The 17159-nt window shown below is 48.7% G+C and overlaps 1 protein-coding gene across 2 annotated transcripts; it reads right to left on the bottom strand.

Annotated features, from left to right (window-relative positions):
• Positions 1 to 293: 293 nt before the first annotated feature.
• LOC144609466 (histone H2B-like) lies at positions 294 to 16829 on the bottom strand. Of its 2 annotated transcripts, none has more exons than XM_078427944.1 (4): positions 16689 to 16829; positions 16512 to 16596; positions 9580 to 9747; positions 294 to 2809 (listed from the first exon to the last, which is right to left on the bottom strand). In XM_078427944.1, exons 3-4 carry the CDS (start codon positions 9731 to 9733, stop codon positions 2457 to 2459), a joined length of 507 nt encoding a protein of 168 aa, XP_078284070.1. In that variant the 5' UTR covers positions 9734 to 9747; positions 16512 to 16596; positions 16689 to 16829; the 3' UTR covers positions 294 to 2456. The 2 variants fall into 2 exon arrangements, with proteins under 2 accessions (XP_078284070.1, XP_078284071.1); XM_078427945.1 differs by having other exon boundaries at positions 294 to 2806.
• Positions 16830 to 17159: the final 330 nt, after the last annotated feature.

Genomic DNA, 17159 nt, shown 5'->3' with positions numbered 1-17159 from the left:
GTTCAAATTGAGGAGGGGCTGTTAGCAGATCATTCTCCAGCGATCTCTGTTCTCCTCTTACCCATTTAACTTTGTAAATCTAGCAACACTCAAAACCTCTCCGGGGAGCAGTCGGAGATCTCCAGTCTCAGGCAGAGCTGAATTCCGTCAGTTTCGGCATCGGGTCTGTAAATTCGTACCGCAGATTCAGACTTAATGGATTGCGGAGGTGATTGAAATTAATTTGAAATCACGTCGGTAGGAACTGAATAGTGCTGCATTCACAAGAAGCGAGTTCTTTATTACAACGGAGTTTTTACTTGCATCAACACAACAGGTCTGCACACATATTCCTCTGTAAAAACCCATAATAACAAAATAGGTCAGTATATGAAACCAATAAACTACCTCTCTGACACTACGGTTAAGAACACTTTCTGCGTCCTGTCTGCTCCTCAGTGTGTCCGACTGATACTCCAACTGATCCGTGTGGTCTGAGAGGAGCTGCAGCCTGAGACACTTCCTGCAAACGTGGTCGTCAGGGACTCCTGACTTGTTCCTGATTTCCTACATCTGACAGGAGGTGCACACCACTCCACTGACGACATTACTGACCTGAGAAACTAGAACCAGGCTGTTGCTGAAGGTGCTCCTCAGGTTGACCAGCGTGTCATGGAAGGGTAAGCTGTATTGTCCAAGATGTTCTGCAGTTTGAGGAGCATCCTCCCCTCCATGGACCCACCCTTCCTGATGAGTTTGTTGATCCTGTTGGCGTCCGTGGCCTTCGCCCTGCTACCCCAGCACCGAAGATGGCACTAGCCACCACTGATGGATAGAACGTCTGCAACATCTTACTGCACACTTTGAAAGAGCGGTTCCTTCTCAGAAAGTACAGATGGCTCTGTCCTTTCTTATACAGTGCCTCGGAGTCCCTGAACTAGTCCAGTTTACTGTCCACGTTTCCAAGTTAGGGCTGTGTGCTCAGTGCCCTGCTCCACTCACACTATTCCTATGACTGTGTCGCCAGACAGTTCCAATGCCATCTTGAAATTCCCCAATGACATTACCGTTGTTGGGTGAATAATGAGAAGTCAATACATAGTGGGAGGGGGGGAATGTGATTGAGTGATGCCAAAGTAACAGGATCCATGATCTTGTATTCATCGGTGAGATGGAGGTGGAGATGGTCAATGGCTTCTGTTTCTTGGGCATGCACATCTCTGACGATCTATCCTGGGCCAGCACATTGATATAATCATTATGAAAGCCATCCATGTCTCTATTTCCTGAAAAGATTGAGGAGATTCCGTGTGTCAAGTAATACTTTCTTGAAATTCTCCATGTGTATTGTGGAGAGCATATTGAACAATTACATCATGGCCTGGTCTGGCAACTCAAACATCCACTGTGGCAGAGAATTCCAGATTCACAACTCTGGGTGAAAAAGTTTTTCCTCTTAGTCCTTTTGAGTGGTCGAGTGAGTGGGCAGATGCGTGGCAGATGCAGTATAATATAGATAAATGTGAGGTTATCTACTATGGCGGCAATTATCGCAATGGTGTCAGGTTCGGTAAGGGGGAAGTGCAGCGAGACCTGGGTGTCTTTGTACATCAGTCACTGAAAGTTGGTGTGCGGGTACAGCAGGCAGTGAAGAAAGCTAATGGCATGTTGGCCTTCACAACGAGAGGATTTCAGTATAGCAGTAAAGAGGTACTTCTGCAGTTGTATAGGGCCCTGGTAAGACCACATCTGGAGTATTGTGTACAGTTTTGGTATCCTAATTTGAGGAAGGACATCCTTGTAATTGAGGCAGTGCAGCGTGGGTTCACGAGTTTGATCCCTGGGATGTTGGGACTGTCATATGAGGAAAGATTGGAAAGACTAGGCTTGTATTCACTGGAGTTTAGAAGGATGAGAGGGGATCTCATAGAGACATATGCAATTATAAAAGGACAGGACAAGTTAGATGCAGGAAAAATGTTCCCAATGTTGGGCGAGCCCAGAACCAGGGGCCATAGTCTTAGAATAAAGGGGAGGCCATTTAAAACTGAGGTGAGAAGGAACTTTTTCACCCAGAGTTGCGAATTTGTGGAATTCTCTGCCAGAGGGCAGTGGACGCCAAAACACTGGATGAATTTAAGAGACAGATAGAGCTCCAGGGGTTAGCGGAATCAAGGGCTATGGAGTGAAGTTGGGAGAGACACAGGTTACTGACTGTTGATGATCAGCTATGATCACAATGGTGCTGGCTCGAATGGCTGAATGGCCTCCTCCTACGCCTATTTTCTATGTTTCTATGAAATTGCCGCAGTTTGATTAACGTAAACATAATTAAAAACATTGGAGATGCCGAAACAAAACTCACAGTACAATTTGCAGAAAATCGAGGCCGAAATAGTACTACAACTCTTTCCGTGAGCTTGTGGGTGGCTCTTAAAAGAGCCTTTGGGTTTTCGGTTTGTCAGAACGGAGGATCTTTACTTGGAACTGGTGTACTTGGTCACCGCCTTTGTCCCTTCCGACACGGCGTGCTTGGCCAGCTCCCCGGGCAGCAGCAGGCGCACGGCGGTCTGGATCTCCCGGGAGCTGATGGTCGCCCGCTTGTTGTAATGAGCCAGGCGGGAAGCCTCGCCCGCGATGCGCTCGAAAATATCGTTGACGAACGAGTTCATGATGCTCATAGCCTTGGAGGAGATGCCGGTGTCGGGGTGAACCTGCTTCATCACTTTGTAGATGTAGATGGAGTAACTTTCCTTCCTCGACTTCCTGCGTTTCTTGCCCGCCTTTCCTGCAAGTTTGGACACGGTTTTCTTGGCGCCCTTCTTGGCTGCTTTCGGTTTTTTTGTTTGTTTTTTTTGTTTTTTTTTAATATAAAAAAATACTTTATTCAAATAATAAATATCATTCACAAAACATATTCTTAAACAAGCCCATCCGACATTTCCGGAGGTTACATTTGGTACAGACATTCACTTAAACATTTACTTACATTTAGACATTTACCCAGTATCCCTTATTTGGAGGGGCGTCTCTCTCCACCACACCCTACCCCCCCATGTCCAGCAGCGGAAGGACCCGAGACTGTGGTCCTCCCCCACAGGGCCTTAGCGTTGGCTGCACCAAGCTTCAGTGCGTCCCTCAGCACGTACTCCTACAGTCTGCAGTGGGCCAGTCGGCAACATTCCTTGACGGACAGCTCGCTCCGCTGGGAGGTCAACAAGGATCGGGCAGACCAAAGAGCGTCTTTCACCGAGTTGATGACCTTCCAGCAGCACTCGATGTCAGTCTCGGAATGCGTCCCTGGGAACAGTCCGTATAGCACAGAGTCCTCTGTGACGGAGCTGCTCGGAATGAATCGTGACAGGGACCCCTGCAGACCTCTCCAGACTCTCTTGGCAAATCCACACTCTTTGAAGAGGTGGGCCACCGTCTCCTCTCCGCTGCAGCCGTCCTGAGGGCAGCGTGCGCTGGTAGTGAGGTTCCGGCGGTGCAGGAAGGATCTGATTGGGAGGGCTCCCCTCACCGCCAGCCAAGCCAGGTCTTGGTGCTTGTTGGTGAGTTCTGGCGATGAGGCATTTTGCCAGACAAGCTGGGCTGTCTGTTCTGGGAACCATGCCACAGGATCCATGGAGTCATTCCCCTGCAGTGCCTGCAGGACGTTCCGTGCTGACCACTGCCCGATGGACTTGTGGTCAAAGGTGTTGGTCCGGAAGAACCTGTCCACAAACGACAGATGGTTCGGCAATGTCCAGCTGACTGGCACATTGCGTGGCATCTGCGCCAGGCCCATCCTTTGCAACACCGGGGACAGGTAGAACCTCAGCAGGTAGTGGCATTTGGTGCCCACGTGCCTTGGCTCTATGCTCCGCCTGATGCAGCCACACACGAAGGTGGCCATCAGAATGAGGGCGACGTTGGGCACGCTTTTACCCCCGTTGTCTGCCGACTTGTGCATTGTGGCTCGTCGCACCCGGTCCATCGCCGACCCCCAGATTAAGCGGAAGACGGCCCGGGTGATCCCCTTGGCGTGGGAGGGAGAGACGGGCCACACTTGCGCCAAGTACAGCAGCCCCGAGAGCACCTCACACCTGATGACCAGGTTTTTCCCCGTGATGGAGAGGGAGCGCTGCTTCCACAGCTCCAGCTTCTTCTCCACCTTGGCTATCCGCTCCAGCCAATTTTTGTTACATGCCTCAGCCTTCCCGAACCAGATCCCCAGCACCTTCAGGAAGTCATATCATATCATATCATATCATATACATACAGCCGGAAACAGGCCTTTTCGGCCCTCCAAGTCCGTGCCGCCCAGCGATCCCCGTACATTAACACTATCCTACACCCACTAGGGACAATTTTTACATTTACCCAGCCAATTAACCTACATACCTGTACGTCTTTGGAGTGTGGGAGGAAACCGAAGATCTCGGAGTAAACCCACGCAGGTCACGGGGAGAACGTACAAACTCCTTACAGTGCAGCACCCGTAGTCAGGATCGAACCTGAGTCTCCGGCGCTGCATTCGCTGTAAAGCAGCAACTCTACCGCTGCGCTACCGTGCCGCCTGGCTTGATGGTGAAGGGGATGGAAGATCGGTCAGGCCAGTTGCCAAAGAGCATGGCCTCGCTCTTCCTGCGGTTTACCCTGGCCCCCGTGGCCAACTCAAACTGGTCGCAGACGCTGATCAGTCTGCGGACCGACCCTGGATCCGAGCAGAAGACGGCGATATCGTCCATGTACAGTGAGGCCTTGACCTGAGTGCCCCCACTGCCTGGCAATGTCACTCCTCTTATGCTCGCATCCTTCCTGATGGATTCAGCAAAGGGTTCAATGCAACAGACGAACAAGACAGGGGAGAGAGGGCAACCCTGCCTGACTCCAGACCTGACGGGGAAGCTGTCTGATTCCCACCCATTAATTTGGACTGCACTCCAGATATCGGAGTAGAGCAGTTGTATCCACTTCCTGATTCCCTCCCCAAAGCCCATTTTGGAGAGCACGTCCCTCATGTACGTGTGCGATATCCTGTCGAAGGCCTTCTCCTGGTCCAAGCTGACCAGGCAGGCATCCACCCGTCTGTCCTGCACGTAGGCAATGGTATCTCTCAGCAGCACCAGGCTGTCTGAGATTTTCCTGCCAGGTACAGCACAGGTTTGGTCCGGGTGGATCACCTGTCCCAGAGCAGACTTGACCCGGTTGGCGATGGCCTTAGACAGGATCTTGTAATCTACATTCAACAATGTGATGGGTCTCCAATTCCTTGAGTCATTCATCTCCCCCTTCTGCTTGTAGATCAGGGTGATGCTGCCCTTCCTCATAGAGTCTGACATGCTGCCGGCTAGAAGTATATCGTTGTACACTTCCAGCAGGTCCGGGCCCACCCAGTCCCACGGAGCCGAGTACAACTCTGCCGGTAAGCCAAGACTTCCGTGATTGGCTGCTTTCGGTGGGTCAGGCATTTCGTCTCTCGGCCACAAACACACGAATGTCTGGAACAAGCTCTGAGTGCGGATTAAATAGGCTGCCCCACCGCCCTATGCTAATGAGGGAATGGGGAAGGCGAGCACTGTCATTGGTCAGTTTGATTCAACTGTTTGATTGGACCACTGAAGCAACCAATCACAGTGCCACGCTGCCACCAATCACAGAGCGCGCCCACTGCCCCGTGTCTGGTGACACTGACAGGGCGGGGGAGGCGGAGTTCGGCGGAGCCGCTGCTGAAAATCATCGCTTCTCTCCTTGGAACAATGGAGGTTGCGAGGCAGTCACGCAGGGGCCAGGCTGGGGAAGGACGGCAGATGGGCTTTTCCCACAGGCCAGTTCCTGTAGGACTCGACAAGCTGCCGGATTCACAGTCACGGTCTCATTTCTACAAAAGGACAGCCGTCACCACACATAAAATACACATGGAGGTCGTAGGTTCAAGGTGAAGGGGAAAGGATTTAATAGAAATCTGAGGGGTAACTTTTTCACACAAAGGGTGGTGGTGTATGGAACAAGCTGCCAGATGAGGTAATTGAGGCTGGGACTATCCCAACGTTTAAGAGACAGATAGACAGGGAAATGGATAGGACAGGTTTGGAGAGATATGGACCAAGCGCAGGCAGCTGGGACATGTTGGCTGGTGGGGCATGTTGGCCTGAAGGGCCTGTTATCACACTGTATCATTCTGTGACTTTGACTCCCTGACCAGAGAGCTGGCACTCTACAGCTGACAGATATGAATAGTCTGGATTCCAGTCTGGTTCCCCAAAATTCACACTCAATCCTTGTCCATGTGAGTTTAGAAGGATGAGGGGAGTCACCTCATTGAAACTTACAGATTAGTGAACGGCCTGGATAGAGTGAACATGGAGGGGATGTTTCCACTGATCCTGAGGTCAGAGCCTCAGAATAAAAGGATGTACTTTAAGAAAGGGGATGAGAAACTAATTAATTTTGTCAGAGGGAAGTGAATCTGGAATTTATTGCCACAGACGATTGTGGAGGTCAATTCAATGGATATTTTTAAGGCGGAGATTGACAGATTTTTGATTAGTTTGGGTGTCAGGGGTTTTGGGGTAAAGGAAGGAGAATGGGGTTGAGAGGAAAAGATAGATCAGTCATGATTCAGACATGCAGAATAGAATGGCCTCATTCTGTTTCGATGAACGCACATGTGTTCTGGATTTAATACGAGTTTCATCTGTCCCAGTCAGAGTCAGGCACACAGACCGAAGACTTAACCTGGGGTCAGATAAGAGAGATGGTGACAGAAGAGATCAGAGATAAAGTGATAAAGTAAAGAGATCAGTGATAAAGAGTGAGGCCACTCATCCACAGGCCCATCCTAGGTCATGGAACAGGGGGAATTAAATGTCCCACCATGCACTAGACAGAGAGACAGCTAACAGGGACTGGTGTTGGTACCCTTGATATTTATGATGTAAAGACTTGAAGGTGAATGTGGGAGGTGTGATTTGTATCTTTACAGATTATATAAGAATGTGTGGTTTTGTAGAGAGTGAGGAGGATTATTAGAGGCACCAACAGAATATAGATCAGATGGTATAAGAAAATAACTGCAGATGCTGGTACAAATCGATTTATTCACAAAATGCTGGAGTAACTCAGCAGGTCAGGCAGCATCTCGGGAGAGAAGGAATGGGTGACGTTTCGGGTCAAGACCCTTCTTCAGACTGGAATGTCAGACAGAGGAATAGCAGATGGAATTTAATCCTGACACCTCTGATGTGATGCAATTTGGAAGATGTAATAGGGTGAGACGTACCAAGTAAATGGTCGGGCCTCAGGGAGAGTCGATGAACCGAGAGTCCATGAAATCATGGGGCACATATATCCTGAAAGTGGCAGTACATGTCACATGTTATAACAAGTGGCAGTCATATTATAACTTAATTTAACATTAGCAAATCCATTTGTGCAGGACTGGGCCTTCAATTATTAACTGTCTATATTAGTCAGCTGGAGGAGAGGGCAGAGTATAAGGATGCATCTTGGCTGAGGGCAAAGTAAAGGGGACAAGGAATTCTTGTGTACTTATTACAGGGCAGGTGCAGCAAGTGGTGCGGGAGGGAAGTGGCACATTGGCATTTACTGCAAGAGAGTTAAAGTTTAGAAATAGGGAGATATTACAGTTGTGCAGGGATTTGGTGAGGCCACACCTGGCGGACTGGGCACAGTTCTGCACCCTGTACTGAAGAAGGCATATGCTGGGATTCAGAGTCAATTTAAAAGTAATTCAGATGGATACTTCCTAGGAGAAGAGGGTTGTTCTCTCACAAGGAGTGAGAAAATTTAGGTCAGAATCTTCGAGAATATAAAAATGAACAGTGAATTTACCGAAGCATAAGAGTAATGACAGGATAGAGGTGGAGATGCTTCCACCTGTGGGGGGAATTGGAATGAGGGGACAGGTTTACATGATCAGGGTGTGGCCATTTAAAACAGAGTTGTAGCAAGTCCTCTGAGGGTGGGGTATTTTGGGAATTTGCCTCCCTGGAAATGTGGAGGCTGGATCACTGGAGGGAATGTCAGAGGGTGATACAGTATTGTAAGGTCTGGAAAGTGTGGGCAATGTGGTACTGGGCCTGGAGTTGACAGTCGTGGGGATGTATTACAGTTGTGCAGTCACAATGTGGGACTGTGACAGGACAGATCAGCCATGATCACAATTAATGGTGGGGCAGGCATGAGGGGCCAGAGAGCCAACTCTTGCTCCTGTTATCTTGTGTTTTTCTGAGTGAGGTTCTCATCTGTAACTCCCTGCCGCCAGGGGTGGTGGAAACAACCAGTCAGGCCTTTCAGAAGGAAATTGGACAGGTCCTTCAGGGAAATAACCTGCAGACATGGAAACCTTCTAAAGTCCAGGGTGGACGTGGTCAGTTTGTATAATAAGGATTCACTCGGCACAAACACCGGCACTGTATTCCAAGCACACTGAGCTGCCAGAGCACAACACCGGCCAGTGAGGACATAGACCAGTACAACACCCAGCTCTTCAATACAAAGACAGAGATTGAACACAACACAATACTGATGGCCCGCAAGGGATGGGCAGCACAGTGGCGCCAGTGACACAAAATAGATCCCGCCCTCAGCTGCTGTCTGTGTCAAGTTGGCATGTTCCCTCTGTGACGGCGTGGGTTTCCTCCAGGTGCCCCAGCTTCCTCCCTCATCACAAAAACGTGCTCGTTTGTTGGTTGTTATTGGCCTCTGTAAATTGTCCCTTAAATTGTGTACGAGTGGACGAGAAGGTGTTGCAATAGAGAAATATTGTGAAGATCGATGATAGCTGTGTACGGTGGGCTAGAACGCCCGTTTCCATGTGGTATCTTTCAAATAAATCATTGTAACCGACCGAGAAACATCAACAGCACTGTGCTCTAAGGGCACAAACCTTTACAACGGCCAGTACAGTACTGGGAGGGTACAAACCTTCACAACAGCCTGCACGGCACTGCAAAGTCACAGACCATTACAATGCCTGGCAATGCACTGAAAGGGTCCAGACCGTTACAATAGATGGACCATACTGTTATGGTATAAACCATTACAACTGTATTGTAAAGCGATTTGATAAAGTACGCAGTACTTTACTGTAATGTGAGAACACCGACTCAAGCAATTCCTGCACTCACAGGTCACAGATTCCCAGCACTAACCTTTGTTGGACAGAAAAAGACATAAACACCACCTGCATCACACTGTGAAGTCCAGTAAAGACCACACTCACCCAAAATGCAACAGCCACTCCCAACACTGGAAGGACAATCCCAGAGCTTTTGTTAGCGTATAAAAGACAGGAGCGGAACCCGGGAGAGAGTGGGTGCATTCAGCACTGATGCGGGACCTGCGTCTGCAGCAGAGGACGGAGCTGAGGTTGGAAATGAACAGCTGTATTCGAAGCAGGACTGGTGGAGTGAAGGGATGTGAGGATGTGTAAAGGGCCACTGATGGAGGAGAGCAGACGTCAGAGAGTCACAGAAATGGAGGAGGTGACAGAAAAAGTGAGGGGGTGAGGTCCAAAAAGGAATTTGAACAGAAAGATGAAAATGTTAAAACTGAGGCAGGAAGCCGGCACAGAAATGCACTATCACTCACTGTTCACTGCCCAGCAGGCAGGAAGAGAAGACCCCGATGTCCACAGTGGAGGGTCAGTCAGGTCCATAAGACTCCACCACTCAGGTCCCAGATCCACATGGGAACGGCAGACAGCAAGGACCAGCTCGTTGGATACAATCGCCACCATCTCCATCTCTCCAAATCAGTCTGCAAACAACAAGAGAAGCCGTTGAGATCACCTCTCATTCTTCTAAACCCCAACTGGTGCAAAGAGATTCCACTTCCGTTCAGTCCCTCTTTCAGGTCACCCTTCAACCTCCTAAATTACATTGAAAAAAGTCCCAGCCCATCCTGCTCCTGCTTATAACTCAAAGCTTATAGAACTGTGATCAGTCAAAACTGGGGAGGCTCTTCAGGGGCTGAAATCCTTGTGCAGACTCAGAACTGTACCAGTGGGACACACTTGCCTTGTGCACAATGACAGATAACTGGCACTCGCTGTATGACTTACACACTGCATGGTGAGCTGCTGTGGAAGTTATATTGCGAGCTGAATAGAGAATCGGCTTCATGGAAGGAAGCAGAGGGTGATGGTGAAAGGATGTTTAATGGGACTGGAGTCCTGTGATGAGTTGTGCAGAACATTGGTGAGGATGGATTTGCGGTATTGTTTTCAATTTTGGTTACCCTGTAATAGGAAGGATGTTATTAAGCTGGAAAGAGTGCCCAGAGGAGTTATGAGCATGTTCCCAGGACATGAGGGCCTGAGCTATTGGGAAAGATTAGGCAGGCTCGCATCTTCATTCGTTAGAGCAGGGATCTCCAAACTATGGCCCGCAGGCCACAACCGGCCCGCCACGAGATATTATCCGGCCCGCAACAAGCTCTTAGACAGCGGGGACCTGTAAGGAAGAAGCTGCTGTCGAAGGTTCGCCGGAGAGTGGATCGCCACAGACCCAGAGCCGGGACAAGGCGAGATCGCAGCGCCCCCTCGAAACTTCCCTCCTCGCCGCTGCTGCCGCCGCTCAACCTGGGGAGAGTCGGGGTAGAGGGAGCAGCAGGTGAGAGCGGGAGCGCGGGGAGGGGGAGGGTGTCGGCGGGTGCTGCTCCGTCCATCTCGCCCGCCCTCCCTCCCTCTCTCTCTCCCAGAGCCAGCGAGATCTGCTTCGCTGCTCCACTCTCTCCCCGGCCCGTCTCCCTCTAACGCAGCGAAATACGAACAAACACAAGTGAAACTTCCCTCCTCGCCGCCGCCACTGCTCACCCCGGGGATGCGGGGCTTCTGAATAATAACTACACATGTTTGTTCTTATTTTGCTGCGTTAGAGGGAGACGGGGCCGGGGAAGAGAGTGGAGCAGTTGCGCAGATCTCGCTGTATCTGGGAGAGAGGGAGAGGGGAAAGAGTGGGAGAGAGCAGCCCCCGCAAGTGGCGGCTCTCCTTCACCGGACCCTCTGACACCCTCCCCCTCCCCACGCTCTCACCTGCTGGTCCCTCTGCCCTAACTCTCTTCCCCCCCCCACCCCACTACACCTCTCTCTCCTCTCTCTCTACCTCAGTATGTATATATTCCGATATTTCAAGCCCTTTTTGAAAATTGAATATTATTTATTTGTTACCGTATAAACCTAATGTAAACTAACCTAATCTAACCTAACCTATTTAACATTTCCTAATCTAATCGAACGTAACCTAGTCTAAACTTTTTTGTTCATTAAATTTATAAAACTCACATTTCTTTATTTTTTCCTACGGCCCGCAAAAATGTGCCAAATATGTAATAGAAACGTAGAAACATAGAAAATGGGTGCAGGAGTAGGCCATTCGGCCCTTCGAGCCTGCACTGCCATTCAATATGATCGTGGCTGATCATTCAGCTCAGTAGCCTGTACCTGCCTTCTCTCCATACCCCCTGATCCCTTTAGCAAAAAGGGCCACATCTAACTCCCTCTTAAATATAGCCAATGAACTGGCCTCAACTACCTTCTGTGGCAGAGAATTCCACAGACTCACCACTCTTTGTGTGAAGAAATGTTTTCTCATCTCGGTCCTAAAAGACTTCCCCCTTATCCTTAAGCTGTGACCCCTGGTTCTGGACTCCCCCAACATCGGGAACAATCTTCCCGCATCTAGCCTCTCCAACCCCTTAAGAATTTTATGTTTCTATAAGATCCCCCCTCAGTCTTCTAAATTCCAGCGAGTACAAGCCCAGTCTATCTAGTCTTTCCTCATATGTAAGTCCCGCCATCCCAGGGATCAATGTGGTGAACCTTCTCTGTACTCCCTCCAAGGCAAGAACGTCTTTCCTCAGGTTTGGAGACCAAAACTGCACACAGTACTCCAGGTGCGGTCTCACCAAGGCCCTGTACAACTGCAGCAGAACCTCCCTGTTCCTAAACTCAAATCCTCTTGCTATGAATGCCAACATACCATTCGCTTTCTTCACTGCCTGCTGCACCTGCATGCTTGCTTTCAATGACTGGTGCACCATGACACCCAGGTCACGTTGCATCTCCCCTTCTCCCAATCGGTCACCATTCAGGTAATACTCTGCTTTCCTGTTCTTGCCGCCAAAGTGGATAACCTCACATTTATCCACATTATATTGCATCTGCCATGCATTTTCCCATTCGCCTAATCTATCCAAGTCACTCTGCAGCCTCCTAGCATCCTCCTCGCAGCTAACACAGCCACCCAGCTTCGTGTCATCCGCAAACTTAGAGATGTTGCATTCAATTCCCTCATCCAAATCATTAATATACACTGTAAATAACTGGGGTCCCAGCACTGAGCCTTGCGGTACCCCACTAGTCACTGCCTGCCATTCCGAAAAGGACCCGTTTATTCCTACTCTTTGCTTCCTGTCCGCCAACCAATTTTCTATCCACCTCAACACTGAACCCTCAATACCGTGTGCTTTAAGTTTGTACACCAATCTCCTATGTGGGACCTTGTCGAAGGCCTTCTGAAAGTCCAGATATAACACATCGACTGGTTCTCCCTTATCCACTCTACTAGTTACATCCTCGAAAAATTCTATAAGATTCGTCAGACATGATTTGCCTTTGGTAAATCCATGCTGACTTTGTCCGATGATTTCACCACTTTCCAAATGTAATGCTATCACATCTTTAATAACTGACTCTAGCATTTTCCCCACTACCGACGTTAGGCTAACTGGTCTATAATTCCCCGTTTTCTCTCTCCCTCCCTTTTTATGTGCCCTTCAAGCTGAAAAGTTTGTAGTCCCCTGCCTTAGAGTACAAGAAACTGAGGGATGATCTTATAGAAATGTATAAGATCATGAGGGGAATGGACAGGGGAAATGCACATTCCCCAGGGTAGAGGAATCAAGAACAAGGGGACACAGGTTTAAGCTGAGATTGATAAGAAGTAATCAGAACCAGAGGGGCAACATTTTCCACACAGCGGGTGGTGAGTATATAGCACGAGCTGCCGGAGGAGGTAGTTATGGTAGGTACAATAACAATGTTTAAAAGGCATTTGGACACGTACATGGATTGGAAAGGTGTAGAGGGACATGCGCTAAACGTGGGCAGACGAAACTAGTCTAGTTTAGTTTATTATCGTCACATGTGTCAGTGAAAAGGTTTTTGTTGCACGCTATCCAGTCGACGAAAAGATCATACATGATTACAATCAAGCCATCACAGTGTACGGATACAGGATAAAGGGTGTAATGTTTAGTGCACAACATGAAGTCTAATGTAGATGGGGCATCTTAGTCAGCATGGGCAAGTTGGGCCAAAGGGCCTGTTTCAATGCTGTATGAGTTTATGAGTCTATGACACCAAGAGTGAACTGACAGGAGACAATAATACACTCCATGTACTCTAAGGGCACAAGCTTGGAAAATACACATCACTGTATGACAGGCACAGAGCTGAAGCAATAAGGCACCGTGATGCAAGGACACAGAACCCAGCAACCCAGCACTGCTGTGTGGAGCCACAGATATCCAGCAACAACACCTGTGTTATACAGAAAGACACCCGCTGCACTACATTGTGAAGTCACAGCCCAGTACAGACCACACTCTGCCCAGTCTGCACAGAGAGCTTTGCACCAGCCACCCCCAACTCTGGAGAGACTCAGACCTGAACAAAGCAACTGTGGACTGACTGAGACTGCCCAGCACAGCTCCATAATGTACAGGGAGATGGACATGTAGAAACCAACCAAAGTCCTCAAAGACATCAACTCTGATGGTCTTCTCTGGGGCCTCGGAGACAGAGGGGAGACTCGACAGAACTTTATAAAATTCTGAGGAGACGGGGTATAGTCAGATCCGTTTCCTACGGAGAAAAAGTCAGATGAGAGGAAATAGCTTTAAAATGAGAGGGACATGATAAAAATATCTGGGCAAATCTTTCCCCAGAGTGACCACGTGCTGCCAGATATGGTGGTGGAGGTAGTCAGTGTTGTGGGATTTAAGAGGCTCTAAGAGAGACACATAAATATGCAGGATGGAGCAATGTAGATCATGTGCAGACAGAGCAGATGTGTTTAATTTGGCATCATGTTTGCCACAGACATTGTGGGCAGAAGGTTCCTCTGCTGTTCTATGTTCAGTCTGGGACAACCTCAGGATGGTGCAGGGGAGGTGAATCTTTGGAGTTTTCTATCCCATTGAGTTGTGGGGACCAGACGACATCAGGTATTTGAAAACAGAAACAATAATTTTTGAGATTGAACTGTGTGATGGAGAACAAGCACAGAAGAGTATGAAGCCTCGGGCTGATCATTGATTTTATTAGTCTATGACACTGATAGTGATCTGACAGGAAATGACAATGCACTTGCAGGCACAGACCTGAAAAACACAACACTGTTTGATAACTGAGCTTATCCCATAAGGCTCCATAATGAAAGGTCACAGAGTCCAACAACCCAGCACTACTCTGTATGGTCACAGATTCCTTTGTTGTACAGAAATAAATGAACACCCCCTGCACTGCACTGTAGGTTAAGGGAATGTCTGGAGTTTGCTGCACCACAGGGTTGTGGGGGTCAGATCACTCTAGGTATCTGAAGAAGGAAACAATATTTTTCCCGGAGAAAACCTATGCGGGTCACGGGATGAACATACAAATTCCATAAAGACAGCAACCGTAGTTAGGATCAAAGCCAGGTCTCTGGCACTGCAATGCAGCGACTCTACCATTACGTCACCCTGCCGGCCGTGTAGGAAAGATGTGATTGCATTGGAGAGGAGATTCACCTCAATGTTGTCTGGGGTGGAATGGTTCAGTTATGAGGGGAGACAGGACAGACTGGGTATGTTTTCATGGTGCTGGGGAGAATGAAGCGAAGCAGATAGAGATGTACAGGATCATGAGAGCCACTGATAAGTTAGATAGTAAGAAACCTGTCCCCCAGGAAGAGGTGTCGTTGGCACAGGTTTAAGGAGAAAAGAAAGAAGTTTAGGGGTGATGTGAGGAATCATTTCTTTTTTCACCCAGGCATTGGGTAATATCTGGAATGCACTGCGTCTCTCCTTAAACCTATGCTCTCCAGTAAAGCACTCCTACCATAACAGATTCTAGCTATCCCCATCTATACCACTCAGAATGTTATGCACCCCTAACATGTCATCTCTCAGCCTCCTCACTCCTGACAGAGCAGCGTACCCAATCTCACCTGCACGCCCACCGAATCGAGGCAACATTCTTGCAATAATTTCTGCACACTATCTGGCTTAAGCAAATCTTTCACGTGGTGTGTCAACCAGAACTGCAGGCAATACTCTTAATACTCTCTAATCAACAGTTTGTACAACTGATGTCCATCTCTTGTACTCAATGCCTCAGCTGATGAAGGCAAGAATGCCATAGGCCTTCTTCACTCTCTCTACCTGTGTTGCAACTTTCAGCCAACTATGTACTGGTATCCCAAGGTCAATCTACTCAGCCACCCTTCTGCAAGATCCAAACATTTAATGTAAACCCCCTGCCCTGATATCACCACTAAAAATCCATCAATTTGCACTTGTCTGAGTTAAATTCCATCTGTCAATTCCTTGTCCTCTTTCCCAATTGATCTAAATCCTGTTGTAAATCTGGAGTATGGTGTGCAGTTCTGGTCGCCAAATTATAGGAAGGATGTCGACAAAATGGAGAGGGTACAGAGGAGATTTACTAGAATGTTGCCTGGGTTTCAGCACTTAGGCTACAGAGAGAGGTTGAACAGGTTGGGTCTTTATTCTTTGGAGCGTAGAAGGTTGAGGGGGGACTTGATAGAGGTTTTTAAAATTTTGAGAGGGAAGGACAGAGTTGACGTGGGTAGGCTTTTCCCTTTGAGAGTGGGGAAGATTCCAACAAGGGGACATAGCTTCAGAATTGAGGGACAAAGGTTTAGGGGTAACATGAGGGCGAACTTCTTTACTCAGAGGGTGGTGGCTGTATGGAATGGGCTTCCGGTGGAAGTGGTGGAGGCTGGCTCGATTTTATTATTTAAGAGTAATTTGGATAGGTATATGGATAGGAGGGGATTGGAGGGTTATGGTCTGAGTGCAGGTAGATGAGACTAGGTCAGGGAGAATGGTCGGCGTGGACTGGTAGGGCCGGACAGGCCTGTTTCCATGCTGTAGTTGTTATATATGTTATATGTTATATGTAAACATAAACAACCATTTTCCCTGTACAGTGTGCCACCATTGTGGTGTCACCTACAAGCTTACCAATGATATCATGTACATTCTCACAAAATGACTCATATGTATGACAAAGAACAGAGGAATCAGCAACATCACTGGGCAGAAACCTCCAGTCTGAAATGGGAAGGAATGCAAGGATGCTAAAGAGGCCGCAGATGGAGGATGGTCACAGCACCAGAGGGACAGAGCAACAGAGAGAGTGAGTGAGTCAGGACTAAGGAGGAATTGGACCACGAAGATGAGAATGCTAAATCTGATGCAAAGACCAAGTGGATAAGGTACGAACACAAACTCACTGTTCACTGCCCAGCAGGCAGGAAGATGTCACAGTGGAGGAGCAGTCAGACGCACAAGATTCAACCAGTCAGGTCCCAGATCCACCTGGGAACGACAAAGAGCAAGGACCAGCTCAGTTAATACAATCGCCAACTTCCCCATCTCTCCAAGTTAGTCTTGGGACCTCAACCCCTCACCTCTTTGCCGATGCCTCCCGCCACACCAACATCTCCCCGCCGGGGGAAAGGAAGCCTCACCCCATCCCCGGGCCCAGGCCGCTTCCCCTCCGTGGGCCTCGCCGCCGCTCCGCACCGGTTGCCGAGGCAACGACGTCACTGACGTGTCGAGACCTCTGTGACGTCTAGCGCACGTCCTCGGTGAGGTTGTCCCGCGTAATGTGACAGGGGCGGCCGTAGCCCGGGGCAGAGGGAGCTGTCAATCACAGGAGTCAACACTGATGGAAAATTACATAAAATAATAAAAATAAATATAGAATGCAAATGAGATTGAGTCCAGGTGGCTGGAAGGCAATTAGATCGTATGCCTTCCTGCCAAAATTAAAAAGGACAAAAAGTGCTGGTGCATGTCAGCAGGTCAGACTGCAATGATGGAGAACATGAACAGGTTATATTTTCGGTCTGGAACCCTTTTGCAGTTTGATTATGGGA

This window comes from Rhinoraja longicauda, chromosome 34, assembly GCF_053455715.1.
Source record: "Rhinoraja longicauda isolate Sanriku21f chromosome 34, sRhiLon1.1, whole genome shotgun sequence".
NCBI classification, from domain to species: domain Eukaryota; kingdom Metazoa; phylum Chordata; class Chondrichthyes; order Rajiformes; family Arhynchobatidae; genus Rhinoraja; species Rhinoraja longicauda.
Note: the sequence above shows the minus strand (reverse complement) of the source record. Positions and strands in the feature narration are given on the sequence as shown.

Bases quoted from the DNA above. Each gene is read 5' to 3' on its own strand.
- LOC144609466 (XM_078427944.1), bottom strand. From the start codon at position 9,733: ATGGAGATGGTGGCGATTGTATCCAACGAGCTGGTCCTTGCTGTCTGC. The intron at 2,810-9,579 runs GTGAGTGATAGT...AAAAACCGAAAG, and splicing joins TGCCTGCTGGGCAGTGAACA to CAGCCAAGAAGGGCGCCAAG.